The sequence below is a fragment of the Brachypodium distachyon genome, chromosome 3 (assembly GCF_000005505.3).
Source record: "Brachypodium distachyon strain Bd21 chromosome 3, Brachypodium_distachyon_v3.0, whole genome shotgun sequence".
Lineage (NCBI taxonomy): Eukaryota > Viridiplantae > Streptophyta > Magnoliopsida > Poales > Poaceae > Brachypodium > Brachypodium distachyon.
In genome coordinates this window covers 58610690-58632030 of record NC_016133.3, presented here as the reverse complement: position 1 = coordinate 58632030, position 21341 = coordinate 58610690, and the positions used below count along the sequence as shown (strand labels likewise).

Sequence of the window (21341 nt, the reverse complement as noted above, 5' to 3'; positions counted from 1 at the left end):
CGCAGGGAAAGTCTGGAACCAGGCGCCCGCCGCCGGCTAGATACTTGTGTGTGTCCATTAACAGCAGATGATGGTCAAATCATCCGATACCTTAGCGAGGAAGGAAGGACAAAAATAACCGCGTGTGGTGGTCGGATGCAAAATTAATCTTCGTTTCTTAAAGATTGACATATTATGCATTCATTAAGACAAGTTTTTAGCACAAATTACTATGTCAAGGTGTGATTTATATGACATGAAATTAATAGCGCTAGATTCGTTATCAAAAGTAATTCATGATACTTGTGGTTTCAGCCATATAAACCACACTTTAAGATAATAATTTATAGTCTGAGTCTTGTTTTAATAAAAACTAATATGTCAATTTTTAAGAAACGGACAGTAAAAACTTAGCCCAAATTATATTGCTCCGGCCGTACGTGGCTGCCAGAGGATCTCGGAGCGGGAAAAACCTACCCGAAACATGTCAAGTTTGTGGACTAGAACGTACACGGTGACCCGCCGGCACATACTACGTACGTCGTACAGGCTATATATATGTGAGGTGTCCGTGATTTCCACGACACGAACAAATATAAACCTTTGTTCTTTGCTGTCGCCGTCGCCGTCGAACCGTATATATTCTAGCCTTCTAGGAATTAACTAACAGATGGGCTCTGCACGATTACTCAGACTATTACACATTTACCTTTCGAGACAGTGACCGCGCCTGCAAGAATTCAACACGTAGCAACAGGTTCCACGTACAGATCGAGGTCTGGCGCGGGCGTTCACGTAGGATCGAATACGAAAATGAAAATCCAAGTGAAAAGTGTACACAGCTACAAGCCAAAGCCAAATCGGCTGCAGGCTAGCTAGGACTGAACGGCGCAGGACGACAAGTTCTGTCCCTTTGGGCGACCAGACCATGCATGCGTGCACACGCGTGTAGCAGGCGGCGAGATGCCGTGTCAAACAGCAAAGCAATCAATGTTGTGTGTGTGTGTGTGGGACACACGAACAGCTAGATCGGCCGCGTAGAACCCGCGGATCTGCTGAAGAAGATGCCACCCGTGCACCCGTATATGCACGCGTCGAATAGATGTCTAGGTGACCAGGGGCTCCTATCTCGAAAGTTCCTTTCCGTCGGTCGACTCGATCCGCGTGGGCTAGGAAGCACCGACAACTATACATCCATCATGTCATGGTCTCGCATATTTACGTGGCAGCCGCGCGAAGCGTTACGGAGCGCGAGTAGTACTTTCGTTTACTCTTAATTTGTTATTTGGCGCACGTTGGCATCGCTTTCGCTCAAGTCCTCTGCGTCTATCATTGCGAAATTGTACGTTTTATTTTTTTACCTTTTTGTATTATTATTGCGGTAGAGATGCATGTCACGATGTTTCTTGTTTGTTGCTGGGCGAAGAGAATCGAGATTTTCCATGTGTCTATCAGCGGTGGTGGTGACATATTATTGCTTCGCTTATGTGCAAGTGTTTAGCCTCTCTATTTTCTAGTAGGAAAAAAGAAAAGGGAATATGCTGTCGAGCGGAGTAGTACAATCGATCGAACGAACGACTTGCCTAGTTGGCCGTTCAAACCACGACGCAGCAATTGCGTTTCCATCTTTTTCCGGATACGCGAAGTTTCCGTCTGTTTCTGGGCACGCACGCACCGAGATCGCCCGAGATGAGACAAAGAACAAAATATTCCTCCGTGTGGGCAACGGACAGCCGAGTCTTAGTCTTCTCACACGTGTCGCCCTGATGCAGTATGCAGGCAGAGACATAAAAGGACTCCTGGACTGACACGCGGAGGGAGTTTCGCGCGGGGAGACTTTCCGGCGGTTGGGAAACGGTAAAAGGTCTCGCGCCGTACGTACGCAGTCAAGCGGCGCAACACAGCGACGGCCACGTACCGTCGTCATCCGTCGACGTCATGCAGTGCAAACATATATCCCATGGGGTTCCTTTTATTTTATTTTTATTTTAATCGTTTTGTCTGTGTGGTGCGCCTCACGCTTTGGCATCTCATCAAGCTGTTCCGAGAACGACGCGCGCGCGGGGGGAAGAAGATGCTGTCCCTGTTTCAGAGGTTACTCGCCCACACGTTTCGCCCTTCCGGCTTCCTCCTCCTTTTACTTTTTCTTTCTCCTTGCTTCCTTTTTTTCACTGCTCGATGTCTCAAGTGGTTCACGAAAGAAAAACCTTTTGATCGATCTCTCCAGTCTAGTCTAGTGGCAAACTTTGCGGTGCGTGTGCCCGTAAACTTTGAATGGGTCGTCGTAGGTCGTTCATTTCCTTCCGTCCAGTTCGAGACCAAGACGTGCTCGATTAACCTCTGGATAAGCGCTGCCCACCACGCACCACCACCGCGCAAACGGCTACTTTCGACCCGTGGCGTGCGCACTGCACACCCCACACCCTGGAACGGATCATTTTGGTGGTCTCGGTCGCCAGCTTCGTCCATTTTTTAACGTACAAATGGAAATGAATTTGTTTAATTGTGCAACTAACAAACTCGATCGGTTGCCACGGCCGACGACCATGCACGCACGTAACAAGTAACAACGACATGAATGAGGGTTACAATAAGATTCTATACTGACTCATGGTGGTCTGCACGTACGTACGTATGGAAGGCGTGTGCGTCTAGACACCAAAGCACGTCTTCGCAGCTGTGTGCGTACGTAGGATAGATACGGGTGCGTGGCCGCGTTTGCGCAAATACAGGCATATCGTACGTACAACTCTCGGTCCATGGCAACGTGTAGCTCCGGATGTCACGACACGCAGCGTAGCCGGAGCTGGAAACCTCGGAATTGGACGCTTCTTCTTGTGGCCGATGCCTCGGTTCGGTTGTACTACTACCTTCGTGAGATCACGACGGCCGGGCTATGGAAAAGAAATTCTATGGAAAATGAGCACGGGGCGCAGCCCAACGGAGGCCCAAAGGTGGGCGTTTAGAAGGCCCTTTAAGAGCTCCGGCTGTTCCTTCCTGCAAAAACAAAAACAAAAACAAAAAAGGAACTCCGGCTGAGCGAAGTTCGGCGTTGTTGGGTTTGGCCTCCACAACTGCGCCGCCGCTTCTCAGAAACCCGTGCTGCTCTTGCTGCCGCCACGGAGCCTCGTAGGCGACCATGCCTTACCGCGGGGAATACAGGCGGCAGTCACCAACCGCAGTGGAACGGTGGAAGTTCCAACAAACAGCAAGACATGAAGCCATCTAGAGATGCAGAAGGGAGAGCCATAGCTCCGTGTGGCACGTGAAAGGTGAAACATCTCACTGGAGCAATTCTTAGGGACGTGCAGTTGTGCACTGTGGCACACAGCTCCTTGATTGCTGAAGCATAAGTATCTGGCTTGAATCGAGAGGCAGTTATAGCTGTCAAAGGAAGTTCGTCTGATCACTGGCTCATGGTCTGCATTCACGCCTTGCAGAGGATGTTGTGAAAAGAAGGCATAAACTACGAGAGCCTATGAGGCTAGGATGACTATAACCTTCTCAGACTGTTTATTTTCGCGAAAACAACAAGTCTTGTGCCAAAATAACGGATGCAAAGAAGGGAGGAAGGACTCGGACGCGTAATGGATCCAGAAGCACTATTTCCAGATGGCAAAGCTCCATTCCATAAGAGAAGCGGGCAACATAACAACAGTGTGCCAACTGCTAAGTGTAATCAATAGGGGAGACATACGACACAAGCAAACTTTTGACTTCCAGATGATTTTGTGAACAGAAGCGATTATGTGGGTCAAAACACTAGCTTCAATATGAAGCCAGTCAGCAGTAGTTAAACTGAATTGCAGAAAGAAAGAAAAAATAGAAGCAAAACAAATTAGGAGCATATCCTCCTGATATTGCTTCTCTATACAGATCCGTTTTGCAACAAAAACTGCCAGCAATGCCAAGGGTTTTGTGCAGCAATACTTATTTCTCGTCAATGCCTCTCCGTATTACAAGAGTGCTCATCTTCAGGTTGCCAGCCTATGGAAGTGTAGCTCTCAACTCCTTTCTGTCCGCTCCAAATGACTGCATGATCAAGGATCATGTTAGAACTAGTTCATACCGCGCAGTTAACACTTTAACTAGAATAAAACAGAGTGCTATAATCCCAAATTATGCTTTGCGATCTCATTTAAATTGTGAAAACTCAGTTCTCTCATCACACATAATGTGTAACATTGAGTTATGATTCAAATCCTTGCAGAATCTTTAACTATTAGTACAAGTAGACAGAAGCAAGATAGTAGACTGAACTGCCATGTTTCATTTAACAGTTCACAAGACGCTATCAGTTCGACAAGTCCAAGATCAAAGATAAAAACAGTGAGTTCACTTCCACATATAATAAATAAATTAGATTAGACACCAACTAACCTCCACGCCAAAGCCCTTAACATAGACATTCGTAAAGAGCTCAGAAGCATCAGGCATAGGACTTTCCTGAAGAAATTAAAAGATGTATATGTAAGTAAGTGATAAGCTCAACTAATCCATAGTGGAATAGAAGATCAAATCTAAATCCGATGGTAACCTTGGCTTGAGCAATGGCAGTGTCAACTTCTTTCCTAATTTCTTTCTCCATGTCCTGAGAAAGAAACATAAGTTCATACTAAGAATAAGAAGATTCCTCTGAATAAAATAGTAATTACTCTAATTATTATTCTCAATGAAGACAATATGTAGTGTAGACATACTTGACGCTAATTCAATAGAATGTCATACCTTCAGCTCGGCAGGGGTTGCAAGGTCATGAGCCAATATCAACTTTCTAACTCTTTCAATTGGATCACGCTCCTGTTGGTAGCATAAAAAACAATTAACTGTCTGAAATAGAAACATTTGGCATGACCTAAACTTCAAACTAAATGGTCACAGCATTCCAACCTGTCTTACACCTGAGATCTCATCCCTGGTGCGGTAAGTGCTTCCTGGATCTGACATAGAGTGGCCATGGTACCTGTAGGTGTCCATTTCAAGAACCTAAATAATGGGGAAAAAATTAGTTACCAGCATGCACTACTACAAAAATTACTCCACTTCAAAACTCCTAAAGATCACATTATTCATCGTAGATTAATATCAAAACAACACGGGCATATCTGAAATGAGTGCTACTGTTTGTGAAGTCAACTGCAGTTTAAGCACCCACACGCAAGGTAGTAAGTTAGTAATTAACAGTATCAGCAGGCAGCAGGCAGCAGGCAGCAGGCAGCCAAATTGCATCAGATCTATCATTGTTCAAAGATGTATTTACATCCTAATCTGGTATGTATAGTTTTTGTATTTCACATGTGAAGAGGTTCTCGTTGACGAAATTGACATAGCTCAACAATGTAGCCTTTGTGTACGATATTGAGCAACAGAAGATAAAGAAATGTAATCACCGTGTAAGACTAAGATAGATTGATCGTCAATGTACGACCCATTTTATCTCCAACCACAAACCAACAATATGAAATTATTGCAAACATATGTTCACATCAGCAGGTGGAATCACAACCACCACCATTAAGTGATAGGCTAATAAGACCAACTTCTTGAAGAAAGGTCAAGCAAACTGTTCATGTCAGGAAAGATCCAACACCTGTGTTAGGCATGCATATGTGCTCTTCAGATCAAAATGCAGGTGTAGGTCAATTAAGTTGATTACAATCTTAGGCATTGATATTTAATGTGAACCTAATCAACAGATACAAAACAACAACTAGCAGCACCACTGAACCTCAGTTAACCCCGTCGAACCATAATGCATACTTAAAATTATAGAATAAAAAAAATCATGCGTACTCACAATTGGGCCATTTGCAATGGCATGCTCTTTCGCAAATTTGCATGCCTGCTTAACAGCAAGAACATCCATTCCATCGACCTACATCAAACATAAAGTGATGATGTCAGTATTTAGGACAAAAACATTGAATGCAAGCCTATGTCACTTGCACTCAAAGCAGAAAATGAATCACAAACAGAAGGAAACAAAGAAGCATATATCACATACTTTGAGCTAAAACCTAAGTGACAATGGACAATAAGCTAGAGGAAATGAAATGATACTCCTAAGATCACAGTGTAGCTTCTGTCCACAAACTTATTAACACACAACAAATTAAAACTGCATTTAAGTAGCCATAGTAATTTATTTAAGACGCTTCTTCCTGTACAAGTTGGAAAGGCTAAGAAGTGCAAAAAATAACATACTAAACCAACTATATGCTTTAATGAAGTAATGCCCTCTTCTGCAACTAAAAAAAGAGGCTATGAGGTCAAATCCACCATATAAACCCACCAAAAGCAATCAAACATACCACAAAGAGAAATAAAATTCATACTGCTAGTTAACCCTTATGAATCCATGCACAACTATTAGCAAAATAAGCAATCGTAATTTGATATCACCTTCAGTCCAGGCACATAATCGCCACGTTTGTAGTAGGAGGGGCTCTTTGCCGCCCTCCACTCAGCCGTTCCCATCCCATCTGCATAACGGAAATGGAAAAACAGATCGCACCACATCAGATAAACAAATAGATAGCATGATGCAGTTCCGCTTTCTTCCTACGATTGGTGATTTGGTGAACGAACTTACAATGGTTGTTCTCGCAGACCAGTATGGCGGGCAGCTTCCAGAGGGCCGAAATGTTGAGCGCCTCAAACAGCTGCCCCTGGTTTGCGGCACCATCACCGTAGAGCGCGAAGGAGACGCTGTCCTCCTTCCTGTACTTCTGCGCGAAGGCAAGGCCGCACCCGAGGGGAACCTGAGCGCCGACGATGCCATGCCCGCCATAGAAATTGGCGTCCTTCTTGTAAAAATGCATGGATCCGCCCTTCCCGCGGGAGCAGCCGATCTTGCGGCCCATGAGCTCGGCGAACGCGGTGACGAGGTCCCCGCCGCGGGACATGTAGATGCAGTGGTCGCGGTAGGCGGTGATGATGGAGTCCTTGCGGGTGATGGCGGCCTCCATGCCGACGGTGACGGCCTCCTGGCCGTCGTAGAGGTGGCAGAAGCCGCGGATGAGCTTGGCCTTGTAGAGGGAGTCGGCGGCGATCTCCATGCGGCGCATCAGGGACATGTCGCGGAAGAAAGTGACGAGCTCGGCGGGGGTGGTGGTGACGTCGCGGGACGGCGGGTCGACGATGTGGGAGGTGAAGGGCATGGAGGTCTCGATGGTGAGCGGCGTTGTGGAGTCGGAGATCGGGCGCGCCCCCATGAGGGCCGCCGCGGGGGAGCGCGCGGCCGGTAGGCGGCGGAGGAGGGCGGCCGCGGCCATGGCTAGGGTTCGGGGGGAGGCGGGCCGGGGAGTGGGTGGGGGAACCGGGGAAGGTAGGAGATAAACGGAAGGAGAAGATTTTTCCAACGGGGAACTCTAGTTGCCTCCTTAATAAGAGGGGAGATCGTTGCAGGGGAGAATGAGAGGAGAGAGAGTTGCTGGGCTTGGCGGGCCGGCGGCGCAGCCCGTACGAGCAACGTGATTTTATTGTTTAAGGCTTAATTATTTGACTGCCATAAGATAATACAAGGATTTGCAACATTGATTAGCTACTCTAATTTATTTTTGACAAGACGACAATTATCAGGTTTGTTTTGTAGGAAATAATTTCTTTAGTTTAAGCATGATTCCTTTTGGTCCGATCTCGTATGTTGTTTAGTTTATTGAGCAGTTGACAGTAGAGATCACTTGACAGTATAATAAAGGAGGCATTTTCTGCGCAAAAAATAAATAAAACGATGGAGGTATTTGTAGTGTTAGTCTTAGTACATTTTGATCTGCACTAGGAGTACAAATTAGTATTACCATGAATGATATCACTAGACATGAATAACTGTCCATATGACTGCATCGTAACATTCATGTTGGTTGGCTTTGAGAATTAGGAAAATCATTATAAACCCTGTAGCCAACCAAGAATTGGTTATTAGATGCCGTTGCGAAAGGTTGATCTCCCTGAAATTTAACCAGCAACTTGTTAGATGCGGTGCCGCACTGCCGCTGTCATGACGTGAGGAATATTTGGATTAGTTATTAGGACGACAAAGCAAAGCCAACCAAAGCTCTTCATCATAAACTACTGGAAAAACCCTACCAATGGCCAGGAGCCAGTTCAATAATCTGGCTCAGTCGACCAGCCTTTTCGTACATTATTCATGCTTGGAGAAGGCAAGGCCAAGCAAAAAGAGTCACCGACCATTAAGGAAAAAGGCATAGGAGAGGCTCCGACAGCAAAATATATTAATGGAGCAAAAACATACTACTCCCTCCAATCCATAATAAATGTAAATCAGCGACATTTATTATGGATCAGAGGAAGACAATAGGACAAGGTCCACACCAAAACACAAAGACTCAACAACAGTGACACAAAGATACACAGGACACCACTGACAGCGTTATTTGTGAATCTCTAGGATGCGTAAATTTAAGCACGCTAATAACAACAACAATGAACAGCACGGAAGTTATAAAATTGACAATGAATGTTCCCTTTTTTCAATTGGCATGACCTAAAGATCTCATGTATCAAGTAAATACAATGAACCATAGGCCTAAGTCATCTCTTCGTTTCTCCCTGTTTTTGGCACATTGTACAGGTCAAAACCCAAGGATGCACTAACTACGGTACTTGAGGTAATAATTTGTCTACAACAACTAGGTAATAACAGACTTTCCTAACTGTTGCTGCATGATCCTGCTGCCTGTGCAAATTCAGAGTGCCACGACTTCCATGCTTCCACATAATGAGAAAATAGGTCACCGAGTGCTGCATTCAGAAAATTGTTGAGGAGACTATGAGTTTTTCGACATTATGATTGAGCAGATTCTTTGTGTCATCCTTGTCAATTCTGAGAAGTTCGAGCAACATAATTATGTGAAAAATGTAAACTGCAGGCTATTATTTTTCGAGATACTACTGAAAGGGACAGAGATCCTCAATTCGTAAAGAAAAATAGAATTTGCCAGATAATACTATAGGCTATTCTAGTATTTGTGCTATTCCTCCGTCCAATAAAGGATGTCTCAACTTTGACTAGATTTGAATGCATCTATACACTAAGTCGTGTATAGATACATTCAAATTTTGACAAATTTAAGACATCTTTTGTTGGACGGAGGGAGCACAAAGAACTTGCTAAAAAAAGAGGTTGCTTCCTGAGATCACATTCTATAACACGAATTCCAAATTCACCTAGGTATGCATACTCATATATGTACGGAACTACATGCATATTCTTACCAGTCAGAAATTATTCAGAGAACAACTACCAATGGCTAGTTTCGTTTGGAAGGTTGATTCTGAATACCATATCACTTTCTATGGAATCTTTCTGCTCCCAAAGTATGCATGTCAAATAGGATCAAATTCTGTACACCTCATGCTGTAACTTCAGTGGTCCATCTAGGCATACTGTAAATTATAATCCCTACTTATGACCTAATCAAGCAACAATCCTTTTCCCATCAGAAATTATTAACTTCAACGTTTTATTGTCTAACCAAAGGGTGATGACCATTTGTCAAGGAACAAAACAAAATCAAAGATGTGCTGATAAATACCCACCTTGATTCTGGTACTGCGGACGGAATGAATCAGCAAGGCTCTCCCAATCCTGGGTACTCTCCCTTTGTCCAGCACCGTGCCAACCATTTGGTTCCTGTTTTCTTGCACTAGTGGGGTGGAAAGGCCCATAAGCAAAATCACTCGTTTTAACCGGTCCAACTTGACTCTGCACGTCAATTTTGTCGTTCTTCAAGATATCACCACCACTCTGTGCCAGCTTTGCTTTCTTCTGGACTGTTGAGTCAACTTTGCTTCTATTTATCCCAATGTTAGTAAGTTCAGTCCCAAAGGCTCTCTTGTTCGACATAGTCTTCCTCTGTGGGTCTACAGCAACTGTGACACCATTTTCTGGTTTTGCTTTCCCCGCCGTGCCCAACCACCGGAATGCAGGCTTCCTCGTGTCTGCTTGTGTCTGAACGACAAGATTCAAGAAGAGGTTAAGAGATGCCACTTATGATTTAGTAAGAATTTACTTCATAGTTATGTTATCAAAGCATACCTTCTCGATAAAATTCAGTGAAGACAACACATTGGCAATGTCGTACAGTCTCCGGACTTTAGCTGTATCAGAAATACATGAGACAATATGAGCTTTTATTTTGATTAGTATTTATACTCATACAGCTCCAGGATTAAGTAGAGTAGATGTGACTAGTACTAACCTTTCATATTGGACTCCTCGTGGCCTTCTCCAAGAAGCAACTTTGAAGCTTCATCAAGGGTGATTGTATCAACCTGTTCAAAGTACCGATTTCATATCAATCACCACAGATCCAAAAACCATGAATCTTAACACCAGAAACAAAGAAATACAGAATTATCCACCTCCATGGTGAGGAACAGCTTCACAAAATTTTGCGTGAGCAACCCAAGGGATTTTTCCTTCCTGTGATCTGAAAATTCAACAACCAAAATTCTGAGCCTGACATGACAAAAATGCAACTATCCAACATTAGAAGAATTATTATACCAGATCTAAGCCGGCAGATAGGTGCACAAGGCTTGTCAGAAAGATTGTCAAGGGTCTGGCTCGGCCTCTCATTCTCGGTATCACCCTCAGGATTACCCAACTTATCGTCGTCCTCGTCATCAGACATCTTTTTTTACATGAAATCAAGTAACGAACACACTAATCAGCAACTACATTCTACATCAGCATCACTGAAGCTAGATTCAAAAGAGAAAAATGCAGATAAGAAATCATACATTAGCAGCAGATGGCTCCTCCACCGGCAGAGGAGCCAATCCGGACCTCTCTCTTATTGCCCGCTCCTGAGGCAATAGAAGGAGACAAAAGAGCATTTATGAGATGGATTACACTGACAGTTGTTGGAAGGATTATCACATGGAAAGGCAGATGCAAACCTTGAGTTCTCGCAGCGCCATTGGGACCCCGCCGAAGCCTATCCAGCAGTAGCGGTTCTTGGCCTTCCTTGCAAGGATCTTCTCACGCAGGATTCAAATGAGAGGTCAGAAAATCCCATCAAGAATCGATGTACGAAGAACTGAAGAAGTCCACCCCAAGAAAAGGTGGAAAGAAGAAGGAACAACTCACCCCGACGCTCTCCAGCACGTTGACGATGTCGTAGATCCGGCGCCTCTCCACTCCGAGGCGCCTGGCCGCGTCGTCCAGCCCGATGCACTCCACGCCGTCCCGGTCGTACATGGCCACAAAGCTAGAAGGAAGGCGGGAGCGCCCAGAATTCGGTAAGAAAGGAACAAGCTGAAAATTTGCGGACCTCTCTCCCCGAAAGTTGCCGCGAAAGAAGGCACTCACTTGGAGCAGAGGAGGCCGAGGGACTTGTGCTTGCGGCTGTAGGCGTGGTCGCGCAGCTTGGCGGCGAACACCAGCGGCAGCGGCGGCTCCGGTTCCGGCCATGGCCGCGGGGGAGCCGCCGCCGTCTCGGCGGACGCTTCGGCCGTGGGAGAGGAGGACGTGGTAGCCATCGCCGCCGATCCGCGTGCTCCCAGTAGGATCTGTGTCGCGTCAGGGTGTGGGCGCGGGGAAGGGGGAGTGCCGGAGAGGAGTGGGGGATTTCTTATACTAGATGGGTGAGATCTGGGGGAGGGAAGGAGGGTGCGGTGCCGGGCGGGGCGGCCGTTGGAAGGAATCCGGCGGTGCTTTAATTTGGCGCGGCGGTGGCGGACTCCCCCGGCTTTTTCAAAATTTCCCGGTGCGGTGCGGTGCGGCGAGGGGAGGGAGGGCTGGTTCACGTCGCCGGGCGATGCGTGATCCAATGGGCGTGGTTTTGAAATTTAAGCAGGGGGCGCGCGCTCCGTGGGCGTCCGTGCCGTGCCGCCTGCCCGTGGGCCGTGGCCGGAAAGAGTAGAGAATGGCCGTGTGATCTTCTGATCTGGGGTTCTTCTTGGGCTCCATCTCGGGGGCCGGTCCCAATTGGGCCGTTCGGGAGGCTCAAGGAAGGCGAGGCGCGGCTCGTGATCGCTGGCCCGGTTCGATTGGCATGGGCCCAGAGCAGGTTCAGTGCCCGCAGCGGCGTGTGATTTCCTGCCCCTGCCGAGCGGCCCGAGTGGCGCCGGGAAAACGTACACCGGGAGCTAGCGGAGCCTGATTCGGGGAATGGAACTGTGCCCGATGGACGTGGTATGTTTGTACTGTTGACTATTGTTTCTGCTTCACGTTCGTCTCGGACTTACGTTATTTCTCGCCATCGCCAGGTTGTTGATCTGCCGTAGCTTGGAGCAGAGGAGGCCGATGTTGTTGATCTGCGGGATCCCGCTTGCATTACATTTGCATCACTGCATAAAATGTCATTTCAGAGTTCAGAGGGCACAGATATATTTTTTTCTGTTCCATAATTCTTGTCTCAAATTTATCAAAGAATGGATGCATCTATTCCTAAAGAGCGTTTAGATACAGGTAATATTTCGACAATAATTTTGCAACGGAGTAGTACAGAATCAGTGAAGCACCATTCATACAAGTCACGGCCAAAATCACAAGGAGCCGTTTCAGAGTCCAGAGGGCCGTCTGGTGAAGCTGTAAACACGAATGAAGCATGGTAATAACTGATAACAAGGAGGCTCACGGGCAAGTTGTTTTATTATCCAAACTATATATACATCCATACGTTCCTCACCGAGATACACCATGACTGCTACCCTCTTACACAAAAGAAATAGCCGTTCTGAAGTACAAGGGGGCGAAAGAAAATGGCCGTTCTCATGCCCCAAACTCTGAAAGCAGGTTTCTGATGAAGATAGTCTGCGTTGCTGCATCTTCAATATCCTGAGCGAGGTGGTGTGACCAGAAATTCAGAACCCCATGTCAGGATGCAGCTCCAGAAGCAGAGATCTACTTCAGACTTGATGCCCGGTTCAGGGGTTTTAAGTTTGCACGCATAGACTAAGACCTCCATGATTTATGTACACCACATGCTTCAAGCTCCCGTAAAGGCGAAAATCCTTCCAAAAGTTGCAGAAGCGGGAAAGGGGAATCATATCTCTGTCGGTGCTTCTGTGCTCTATATCTAACTCGAGCAGTTCTCACATCAAACAAAACGGTCTTTATCATGCCTAACCCATCCTGAAGAATTTTTTGGAGAAAACAGGGATTAGTTGTCAAGTAGTTGAACAAAGAAGGATAATGCTATAGGCCAAATATATTGTGAAAATTTAAACGCGGGTTGTTGGGAAATGAGAAGGAAACCCCATCAGTCTTGTAAAGGAAAGTTTCACCAATATGCATTGCACACACATATATAGTGTTGATTTGACACCATAACTTAATGGTCATTCCAATATTATTTATACATAAAAGAGTACCACTTTTATGTTGTTATGTAATTGTCAGTTCATCATTTCTTTGTCATATAGGAAAATCTAATTGTCCCAACCACCATATCTGACCCCACCAACTAAATTGCAGAGAGCTAGATTATTTATCACGGCTACAATTAGCACAAGAAAAATAATACCTTGACTTCTGTAAAGCCAACTCCTTTCTCCTGCCTTCTTGAGTAACTACAGTTCCTCCAACAGATGAAATGTTTGGCTCGGCTAACGGGTTGGTGATAAATCCACCCTGAACTCCAAACTTCTGCCTTTCCCACTTGTAAGAAGTTCTGCTCCCTTCCGAGCTGTTTGGGACATCAGAGGATGAAAATCTGGAAGAGTTTCTACCACCATCATGCCTTCTCCAGAATTTTGGGCTCAGAATGCAGCAACTGTTCAGCCGTGGTTCACTGTTTGACATTCTTTCTGAAGAAACAGCTAAGTCACGAGAGATCTCATCCAATGCCATCTCGAGCCCATGAACCCTTGTCTCCAAAGAATTCATGCCATTCTCAGATTTCCCCATAAATTTCTGTTAAATAAAAGGAATTAAAATGTCAGATAAGCTTCCAATACATATGTACTAGTTAATGCAGAGGCCGGGGGATGCCCTCCTTTTTGAAATAAAAATAAATAAGCTTAGCAAGTGAATCAGTGCTTATAAGGCCCATAGTGACTAATGACTAGGCTATCACATATCAATTTAGGGATGGCGGTTACACGTAAAATCAGCCAAAAAAAGTATTTAGTGGTCATTTTGCAGGGTCAAATTCTAAATTGTGATTATTCCTGTCAAGGTACCCTCTCTAAGATGGCATTGCTAAATGTCATTGATTTCACTAGTGCCATGAACAAATATGCAAGTCAGTTATACTGAAAGATATATGTTGCCCCTTCTCACAACCAACACAAATGTTTTGATTGAATACCTCAAGCCGTCCATTTTAGGCACAACTAAACTTTCCTGAAGTTCACTTCACTTGTAAATAGCCAGCGGTGAACTTTTTTTACTCATTAGTTTCGGCAGAAGCTTTTCATCTCCACAAGCACTATAAGGCTTGCAAGAAAACGTAATGTGCAGATTTTTGGAATGTTTTCAAAAGCCCAAAGTTCAAGTGTACTTTTTTTTGTTGCACGGAAAAGATTAAGCGTAAGCCTGTTTGAACAACCAGCAATTGCTAACTTTGCGACATAACATGGAAGTTTAAGAACCTAGTTGATTTGAATTGTAAACTATAATGTCCAAAGTAACAAAGGAAAGTCACCTGGAGAAGATCCAGTAAACTGCTTTGCTGTTTTTCAATCTGAAGTAGCTGAGACTTGATCTCTAACAAGCCCTCATCTTTGTGACCTGACTGGAACCTCTCTGGTCCACCTTCAACTTCAGAAATCTCTTCCAAGTTACCACCCTCGTATGGAACAACTCGTGACCCCGCTCTTTGTCCAGCCAACTTCGCCGTCCTCTCCTCGCTGCCCTGGAAAAGTGCCCTCCTTGATTCCAGTCTTGATCTCGTATTATTTCCTTTAAGAAGCTTCTCCTCTGTCACCTCTTTGATAGGGGTGGCGTCCGGTGCAATGGCAATTTCATCCTTGTAGCCAGAGCTCTTAGCTTGGCCCACCTTGCGGTATGAAGGCGGTGAAAGCTTCTTGTTTCTGATGGATGAAGGGCTGTGCCTTTTTGCAGCACCAGGTGACACATCAGGAGGAGGCGACCTGCCCGTCGGTGGTCTATTCCTCCTCGTCGCCGATTGAACTGAGTTTGAGCCTAACGAAGCAGTTGGATATCCCCCACCACTTGCACTTCCTGTTTAATTACAAGTGATTTGTGTCAAAAAGAGAAGAACAGCACATGTCTAGCTGTTCATAGTTTTATGAAAGCTAACAGTAATATGACCGAATTCTCCTCTGCAACAAAAACTCTTATTATTGTGTCTCTTTTCTACTAGCAGCATACACGATTATACAAGAGCCCAACAGAAGTCAGTATAGATTTATCAGATCTGCACAAGGAGCAACCAAAACTATGAAAGGGCACGTTCCAGGGTAGGTGCATCACCTGCAACAGAAGACCGTCGTTGTGACTGCGACACCGGCGCCGTACAAGAGGAAAATTCTTCCTCTTCAACATCAGGTATCTCCTTCCAGGCCTCAATCATCCTGCTCATCGACTCCCGCACAATCTTGACCTACATTGCCGGAAAAATTTAAGCCTCCACACTCAGATCCAGAAAAAAGATGTCACGCCACACCAAGATCCAACCAAACGGAAGACCAACCTTGTCGAACCTCCTGGCCTCGAAATAGGCAATGCAAGAGGATTTGTAGGTCAAGAGAAGATCCTTGTATTCCAAGGCCAATGCGGCGAGCGCCTCGGCGGCGGCCTTCCTGGCCGCCCAGTCGTCGCTGCCGATTGCGTCGCGGAGGCAGGGGATAGAAGCGGTGACCTCGGCGGCGCCGGCCACGGCCGCGGAGGCGCCGATGAGGGTGATGAGCGCGGGCTTGGCCTTGAAGGCGTTGCTGCGGAGGAGCTTGAGGAGGCGGGGCTGGAGCCTGTGGAGGTAGGAGGCGAGGTCGGCGGTGAGGGCCGAGGCCTCGACGGCGGCGGCCATGGCAAGCGCCGCGGCCAGCTGCGCGCACTGGTCCTGCTCGTGGAGGAGCGCGTCCGCGAGCGGGCTGAGCGCGGCGGAGGCGGAGGAGGCGGCGGCGGCGGAGGAGCGGGCGGCGTCGACGAGCGCGGCGCGGACGGAGGAGTCCTGGTCGCGGACGCGGCGGAGCGCGGCGGCGAGGATCCGCGGGACGAGGGGCGCGACGGCGTCGCGCGGTTGGGAGGCGGCGAGGAGCGCCAGGAGGCGGAGCGTGTGGCGGCGGAGCGGGGCCTTGTCGGTGGGCCGCGCGTCGGAGACGGCGGAGACGAAGGCCGCGAGCTCGTCGGCGCCCAGCGTGCGCGCGATGGCGTCCAGCTCGGCGGCAGCCATGGCCTCCGTGTCCCGGTCGGACAGCCTGAGGAGGCAGCGGTTCACGCGCTGCTTCAGCGGCTCGGCGGCGGCGGCGCCGCGCGGGCGCGCGGCGGTGCCCATGGCGCGCGCGAAACACGGCTAGTGCGTGGGGGTAGGAGCCGAGAAGAGTGACCCGGGGCTTGTTTTAATGGCGTCCCAGAGTTAGGAGGCGGCACCGTGGAGCGGCATGGAAGCTTCAATGCTACACTACTGACGAGCGACGTGGACGCGGCGGTGGGCTGTGGCGGGTGGGAGCGGCAGCAGCAGTAGTGTCGTAGCAGAAGAAGTAGGATGGGCGCGTGTATTTATGCTTCTTTTCTTTTGTTTTAGCTCCCTTTTTTTTTACTTTTCTTTTGTTTTCCTGCTTTCTGCCCTTTATATGCACTGCATGAAGCGGCTTTATATGTTGATCACCACAATTACTGGTGGCTCGCAAAGCATTAAATTTTGATATGTTTTCGCCCAGATAAACATATCCAAATTTAATGGTCGAACGCAAAGAAAATTTAGAGAGGATTTGCATGCAGAGTCAAATGAGAGCAACTCCACGTAGATGATACTCCTCCCTCCGTGGGTCGGTCGGTCTCAAAATAAATGATGTGAGAATTTGTATAGATTTTTATACAAGTTCACGTCACTTCTTTCAGAACGGAATATCACAGTTTAAGATTCCTAAGAAATTAGATACAACAAGAAACCATCTGACTAATCTGCGAGGACTTCCAAGCCAAGTTAGAACAGTGAAAGAGCATCCCTACGTACGTGTAGCTGCCTGTGGCTTTTGGTGATTGCCAGGATCAAATACTTACAAACAAGTCAACAACCTAGTACTACCATCCATCAGTTGTCGATTTATTTTTAGAGTCTGAGGATATACTGTTTCTTTTTACAGAAAAGAAAGGACCCACTGTTGATTAGCGACAGTATGTAGAACAAAACACCGTACTTGATGAATTACCACGTGAGTTCCGGCCACTGTACTAGTGTACTGTACCTACGATACCAATTCCATTTGGGACAAAAACCAGAAGAGAGACAGAAAACAACGCTAATTGCCCGTCGCGGCGCATCTCTCTCTGCAGATTGACGATTGATCTAGACGTCGCAACGCAACCGAGCAGCTAGCTTTAGACACATTTATCACAGGAATGGCCTGTTATCTTTGCTTGTCTTAAATTTGTCAAAAGAAAAGATGTATCTATTTAAAAAAATGTCTAGACACATGTAATATTTTGACAAGAATTATGAAACGGAGGAATAACATCGTCACTGGTAGCCTTGTTGGAAATCGGCGGGGAGAGCCCACCGTTTCAAAATAAAATAAAAATACAGTAGTATCATGCTATTATCAGCCCCGTGTGCCGCCGCGCTAGTAGGCCGGCGTCCTGGAGCGTCCCCTGGCCTGCCAACGCTGGCGACGGATAACCCGGCACGTGACCTGCTCTGCTGGCTGCCGGGCCTTCTTCGGCTTTGCGCAAAGCCAATCTATAAAGAGCAAGGGGGGAAATGAAAAACAAGGTTCTGTGTATATGTAACGAAGTACAGTACGTATAAATACAGCAAGGCAAAAGCTAGATATAGTACATGAAACGGCTGTCTTCCAAAGCTCGCTTTGAAGCTAGGAAGGGATCGATCGAGTGAATATAAACATGTGAGACCTGGCTCTCGTAACCCCGGCCTTGAAAGCAGGGACGAAACCAATGGGTGTTGACGATCACATGCAAAGCAAAGGTAGTATGTCGTGTCGTAAACCTATCTTGGTGCATCCCCAAACGATGTCGGATTACCAGAAGAACGGGAAGCATACAAAATGCCCATCACGGGCCCGTCGGTTCTTCACACCGGAAGGAGGCGCAATGGCCAAATATACATACGATGCACCTGGATGGATCATGGACGATGGCACCGTAAGTAGTGTCCGGGAGGCGTTTCCCAGTGTTCTCCTCATCCCATGTGCTCTGCCCTTCTCCATCGGCAAATCCATCAGGGAAAGAGCCCGGCCGGGTCAAACTGGACGCGTTTTGAGCCCGTGCGTACGACGATGTGCGAATATTCGATTGTTCTTCTTCTTCTTTTTACTCGGATTGCAGCACAAGTTTGTTGTTGCTCGAAATGAAGCACGGTATGGGCTTGGTAGGTGTCAAAGAAGAGTGGATATTGAAGTGCATGGGATCCACCGGGTGCATGGCTTTAATGTGTGAATCTAGGCAGGTGTTATGGTGGATGCCACCTGGGCGATGCTGGCCTCCAACGGGACATCGATACAGTCACAGATGACCTTCTGGAGTCTGGACCATGAACAACTTACTACACTTGTTAGTTGTTTGGTGAGGAAAACAAATTACAACTAGCTGTACTGTAAATGTGAAGGAGATTTTACCCTTACACTGGATCCCTACGTACTCATCATGCAGAAACATGCATGTATTGCTTGTGGGATAAATGAACTGCTCACTGATCGAGTCGCTGGGTATACTGGAGTAGGCACAGATAGATCTCATAAATTTCAGTAGCATACCGCTATCACGTGATGAGGGCAGTGAAAGAAAGCATGGCGCAGCGGGGCTGCCACCATCAGTACCCCGGAGGACCACGGCATTCTGTGCAGCGTCCAAAAGCGAGGCACGGATCAAACATTCTTTTGCCTTAAATACTCACTGTCTGCAGCTTTGATCCTGATCCCCCGTTGCCACTGCATTGCACGCGCTTTGGAAAAGGTTTCCCATTTCTCGCGGGTAGTAGGATGGATGATGCCATTCAGAGCATGCATTCAGGTCTCTGTTTACTATCAGCAGTGGCATTCAGGTCTCTGTTCCAACACTGCGTGTAGTGTACTCATATCGATCCAAGTTCAATTGCGAGACGCCTGAGCTGGTCAGCTGGGTAGGTGTCAAAGTTCAATTGCTACCAGCAGTGGCTTGATAGCGTTGGAATTCACGCTATGTTGCAGGAAGAAAGGCCAGTGATCGGTTCTGAGGAGACGACTCTGAACGCTGATGAAGCTTTGTTTGGTGGCTCTCTCTCTCGCGCAGTCAATGGCTGCCTGGTGGCATGTGTCTTTGCCGTGCCGTGCTGGCGTGGTGCCCCGGCCGTCCTTGGGAAGAAGGAATTGAAGGCTGCTGCTGGCTGGCCCAAGGGAATGTAAGGCGACAATAATAAAGTTCTCTCGAAAACAAAACGGAATGCCATGTCGCACGGGAACCGTAGAGAGCGAGAGGACGACGAGACGGCAGCAAACACCACAGATTTTAGTAGAAGCGACGCGCCGCTCTCCATTATATATCGCCACATGCGCGGCCCTCGCAATCATATTTCCTCCGCCCATGTGCTCCCTTTCTTGGACCAAACTCTCTTGGCGATCATCGCCTCCGCCAGCCCTGCACAGCAATGGTATACTACCGGAGTCCACTCGAGATGCTATCTTATAGTAATGTTGTTGCGAAATTCAAGAGATCTCTGCAGGTTTCTATATAAAGGATTTTGGCGGCAAGAGTTCGGGGCCAATTAGAAGTAACCAGCAACAGATGGGAGAAACATGCTTCTGCCCATGTCCATGAATAAACAAGTTCACTTGTCCATGTTCTCAGCTTCTCATAAACAAACTTCGATGCATATAGAGGACCACCGAAGCTTTGGGAAGGATTCAGTAGCGACCATGATCCTCTATTTCTGCAGTACATACATAACTTGTCCTTGAGATTTTTTAGCCTGTAAATTAGACGTCAAAAGCAATGGTCTTGTTCAGAGTTGCTGCTCGTCAAAAGAGGAACAGAAGAAAGAAAGAAAAAACCGGAGACGATGATTGCGAATTATTGATGGAGGGAGGGAGCTGTCAAGAGGCCTAACAATACTTGCAGGTCGACACACTTAAGAGCAAAGCAATGGCCTGTCGGTTCAGATGCCATTGCTTGATCTATAGTTAGTGTACTAGGAAACCCTGCTGCTTTATTCACCTCGGTCTCGATGCAGAACTCCACCGTGGTTTGCTCAGGGTTCAGTAATCCCCAGGAGAGGATATGATGAGTTGAGCCGTCCATAAACCAAAAAACTCTTGATACGTCGCAGTCATGATAGCTTTCTCTCAGCTGAAGTCCATGGAAACCTTGATAGTGTTTCCTGGTTTAGGTTAGTGACTGGTCACTGTTTATTAGGCTTTCTAGCACTTGATGTTCTCTTGCAAGCAGTTGAAGTTTAATTTCACCTGATATAAATGCACTTCCCTTGTCGGTCACGCGATCACACTCACTAGCTTCACTTGCTAGCTAGCCAGGTGTGATTAAGTAAGTAAGACTTCAGTCCTTCTGATTGTAGGTAGGTAGGTGCGTGCTCCCTGCCTAATAATATGTACGGGGTGGTTAAGGCTTGAAGCAAAGTTGATTAACATGACCCCTTTTGCTAATGGCCGGAAAAGATGAGCGGCTCGTACCAGCAAGGCCCGGAAAGTCTCTGCTGGCCTCCAGGAACTTTACTCTGTCTGTGTAGGACAAGTTAACTGTGCATCTATCGCGAACGTGCAGTGATTTGCTTGCTGTCTACTCAACGCACGAGCAAGACGTACGTACTAGCTTTTTTCACATAAGAAGGTTTGCCTGCGCGACTGCAATACAGCTTAGCCAATCCTGAATTCCCCAATGGGCATGTTCATTTTTAAGCTCGATCAAACTCTTGTCACAAGCATCACGCATTTTCAGGCTAGCAACATATACTTGCCATCACTCATCAGTACTTGCGCGTGTTTATCACACCCTTGACAAAAAGCATGACACGAAGAAGTGAAGAAATGTTGGCAGTGAAGCTTGCGGCTGTTCCTCGTGACGCATAAATTCAATGCTGCCAAATCTACATATATATTAATACGAATAACTCCTTGGCTCGACGGAGAGTCCGGCGGCCTTGCACGGTCGCCGCCGCCGCGGCCACCATCTTGGCCTCGTCATTTCCTCTCGCTCGTCACAAGCATCGGTTACCAGGGAAATGAGTGTGTACACCCAAGTATCACGCATTTTCAGTCAG

At 47.0% G+C, this 21341-nt stretch overlaps 3 protein-coding genes and 1 long non-coding RNA gene across 4 annotated transcripts; 1 reads left to right on the top strand and 3 right to left on the bottom strand.

Annotated features, from left to right (window-relative positions):
• Positions 1–3673: 3673 nt before the first annotated feature.
• LOC100841947 (pyruvate dehydrogenase E1 component subunit alpha-1, mitochondrial) lies at positions 3674–7333 on the bottom strand. The gene is made up of 8 exons (XM_003570631.3): positions 6572–7333; positions 6382–6461; positions 5777–5854; positions 4870–4965; positions 4708–4779; positions 4517–4570; positions 4360–4425; positions 3674–4011 (listed from the first exon to the last, which is right to left on the bottom strand). Exons 1-8 carry the CDS (start codon positions 7251–7253, stop codon positions 3967–3969), a joined length of 1173 nt encoding a protein of 390 aa, XP_003570679.1. The 5' UTR covers positions 7254–7333; the 3' UTR covers positions 3674–3966.
• A 1087-nt stretch (positions 7334–8420) lies between these two features.
• Positions 8421–11756, bottom strand: LOC100829412 (E2F transcription factor-like E2FF). The gene is given in 11 exon segments (XM_014901460.2): positions 8421–8680; positions 8683–8742; positions 9541–9952; positions 10040–10101; positions 10203–10275; positions 10366–10433; positions 10511–10637; positions 10747–10812; positions 10906–10983; positions 11096–11216; positions 11318–11756. Coding segments are annotated over 11 exon segments (1287 nt in total). The 5' UTR covers positions 11488–11756; the 3' UTR covers positions 8421–8630.
• Positions 11757–12564: 808 nt separating this feature from the next.
• On the bottom strand, positions 12565–16602 carry LOC100841641 (TORTIFOLIA1-like protein 3). The gene is made up of 5 exons (XM_003570630.4): positions 15609–16602; positions 15389–15518; positions 14598–15136; positions 13476–13864; positions 12565–13084 (listed from the first exon to the last, which is right to left on the bottom strand). Exons 1-5 carry the CDS (start codon positions 16407–16409, stop codon positions 13075–13077), a joined length of 1869 nt encoding a protein of 622 aa, XP_003570678.1. The 5' UTR covers positions 16410–16602; the 3' UTR covers positions 12565–13074.
• Positions 16603–19544: 2942 nt separating this feature from the next.
• LOC112271866 lies at positions 19545–20559 on the top strand. The gene is made up of 2 exons (XR_002965364.1): positions 19545–19718; positions 19791–20559. It is a non-coding gene; the product is annotated as an uncharacterized LOC112271866 (long non-coding RNA).
• The last annotated feature ends 782 nt before the right edge of the window (positions 20560–21341 follow it).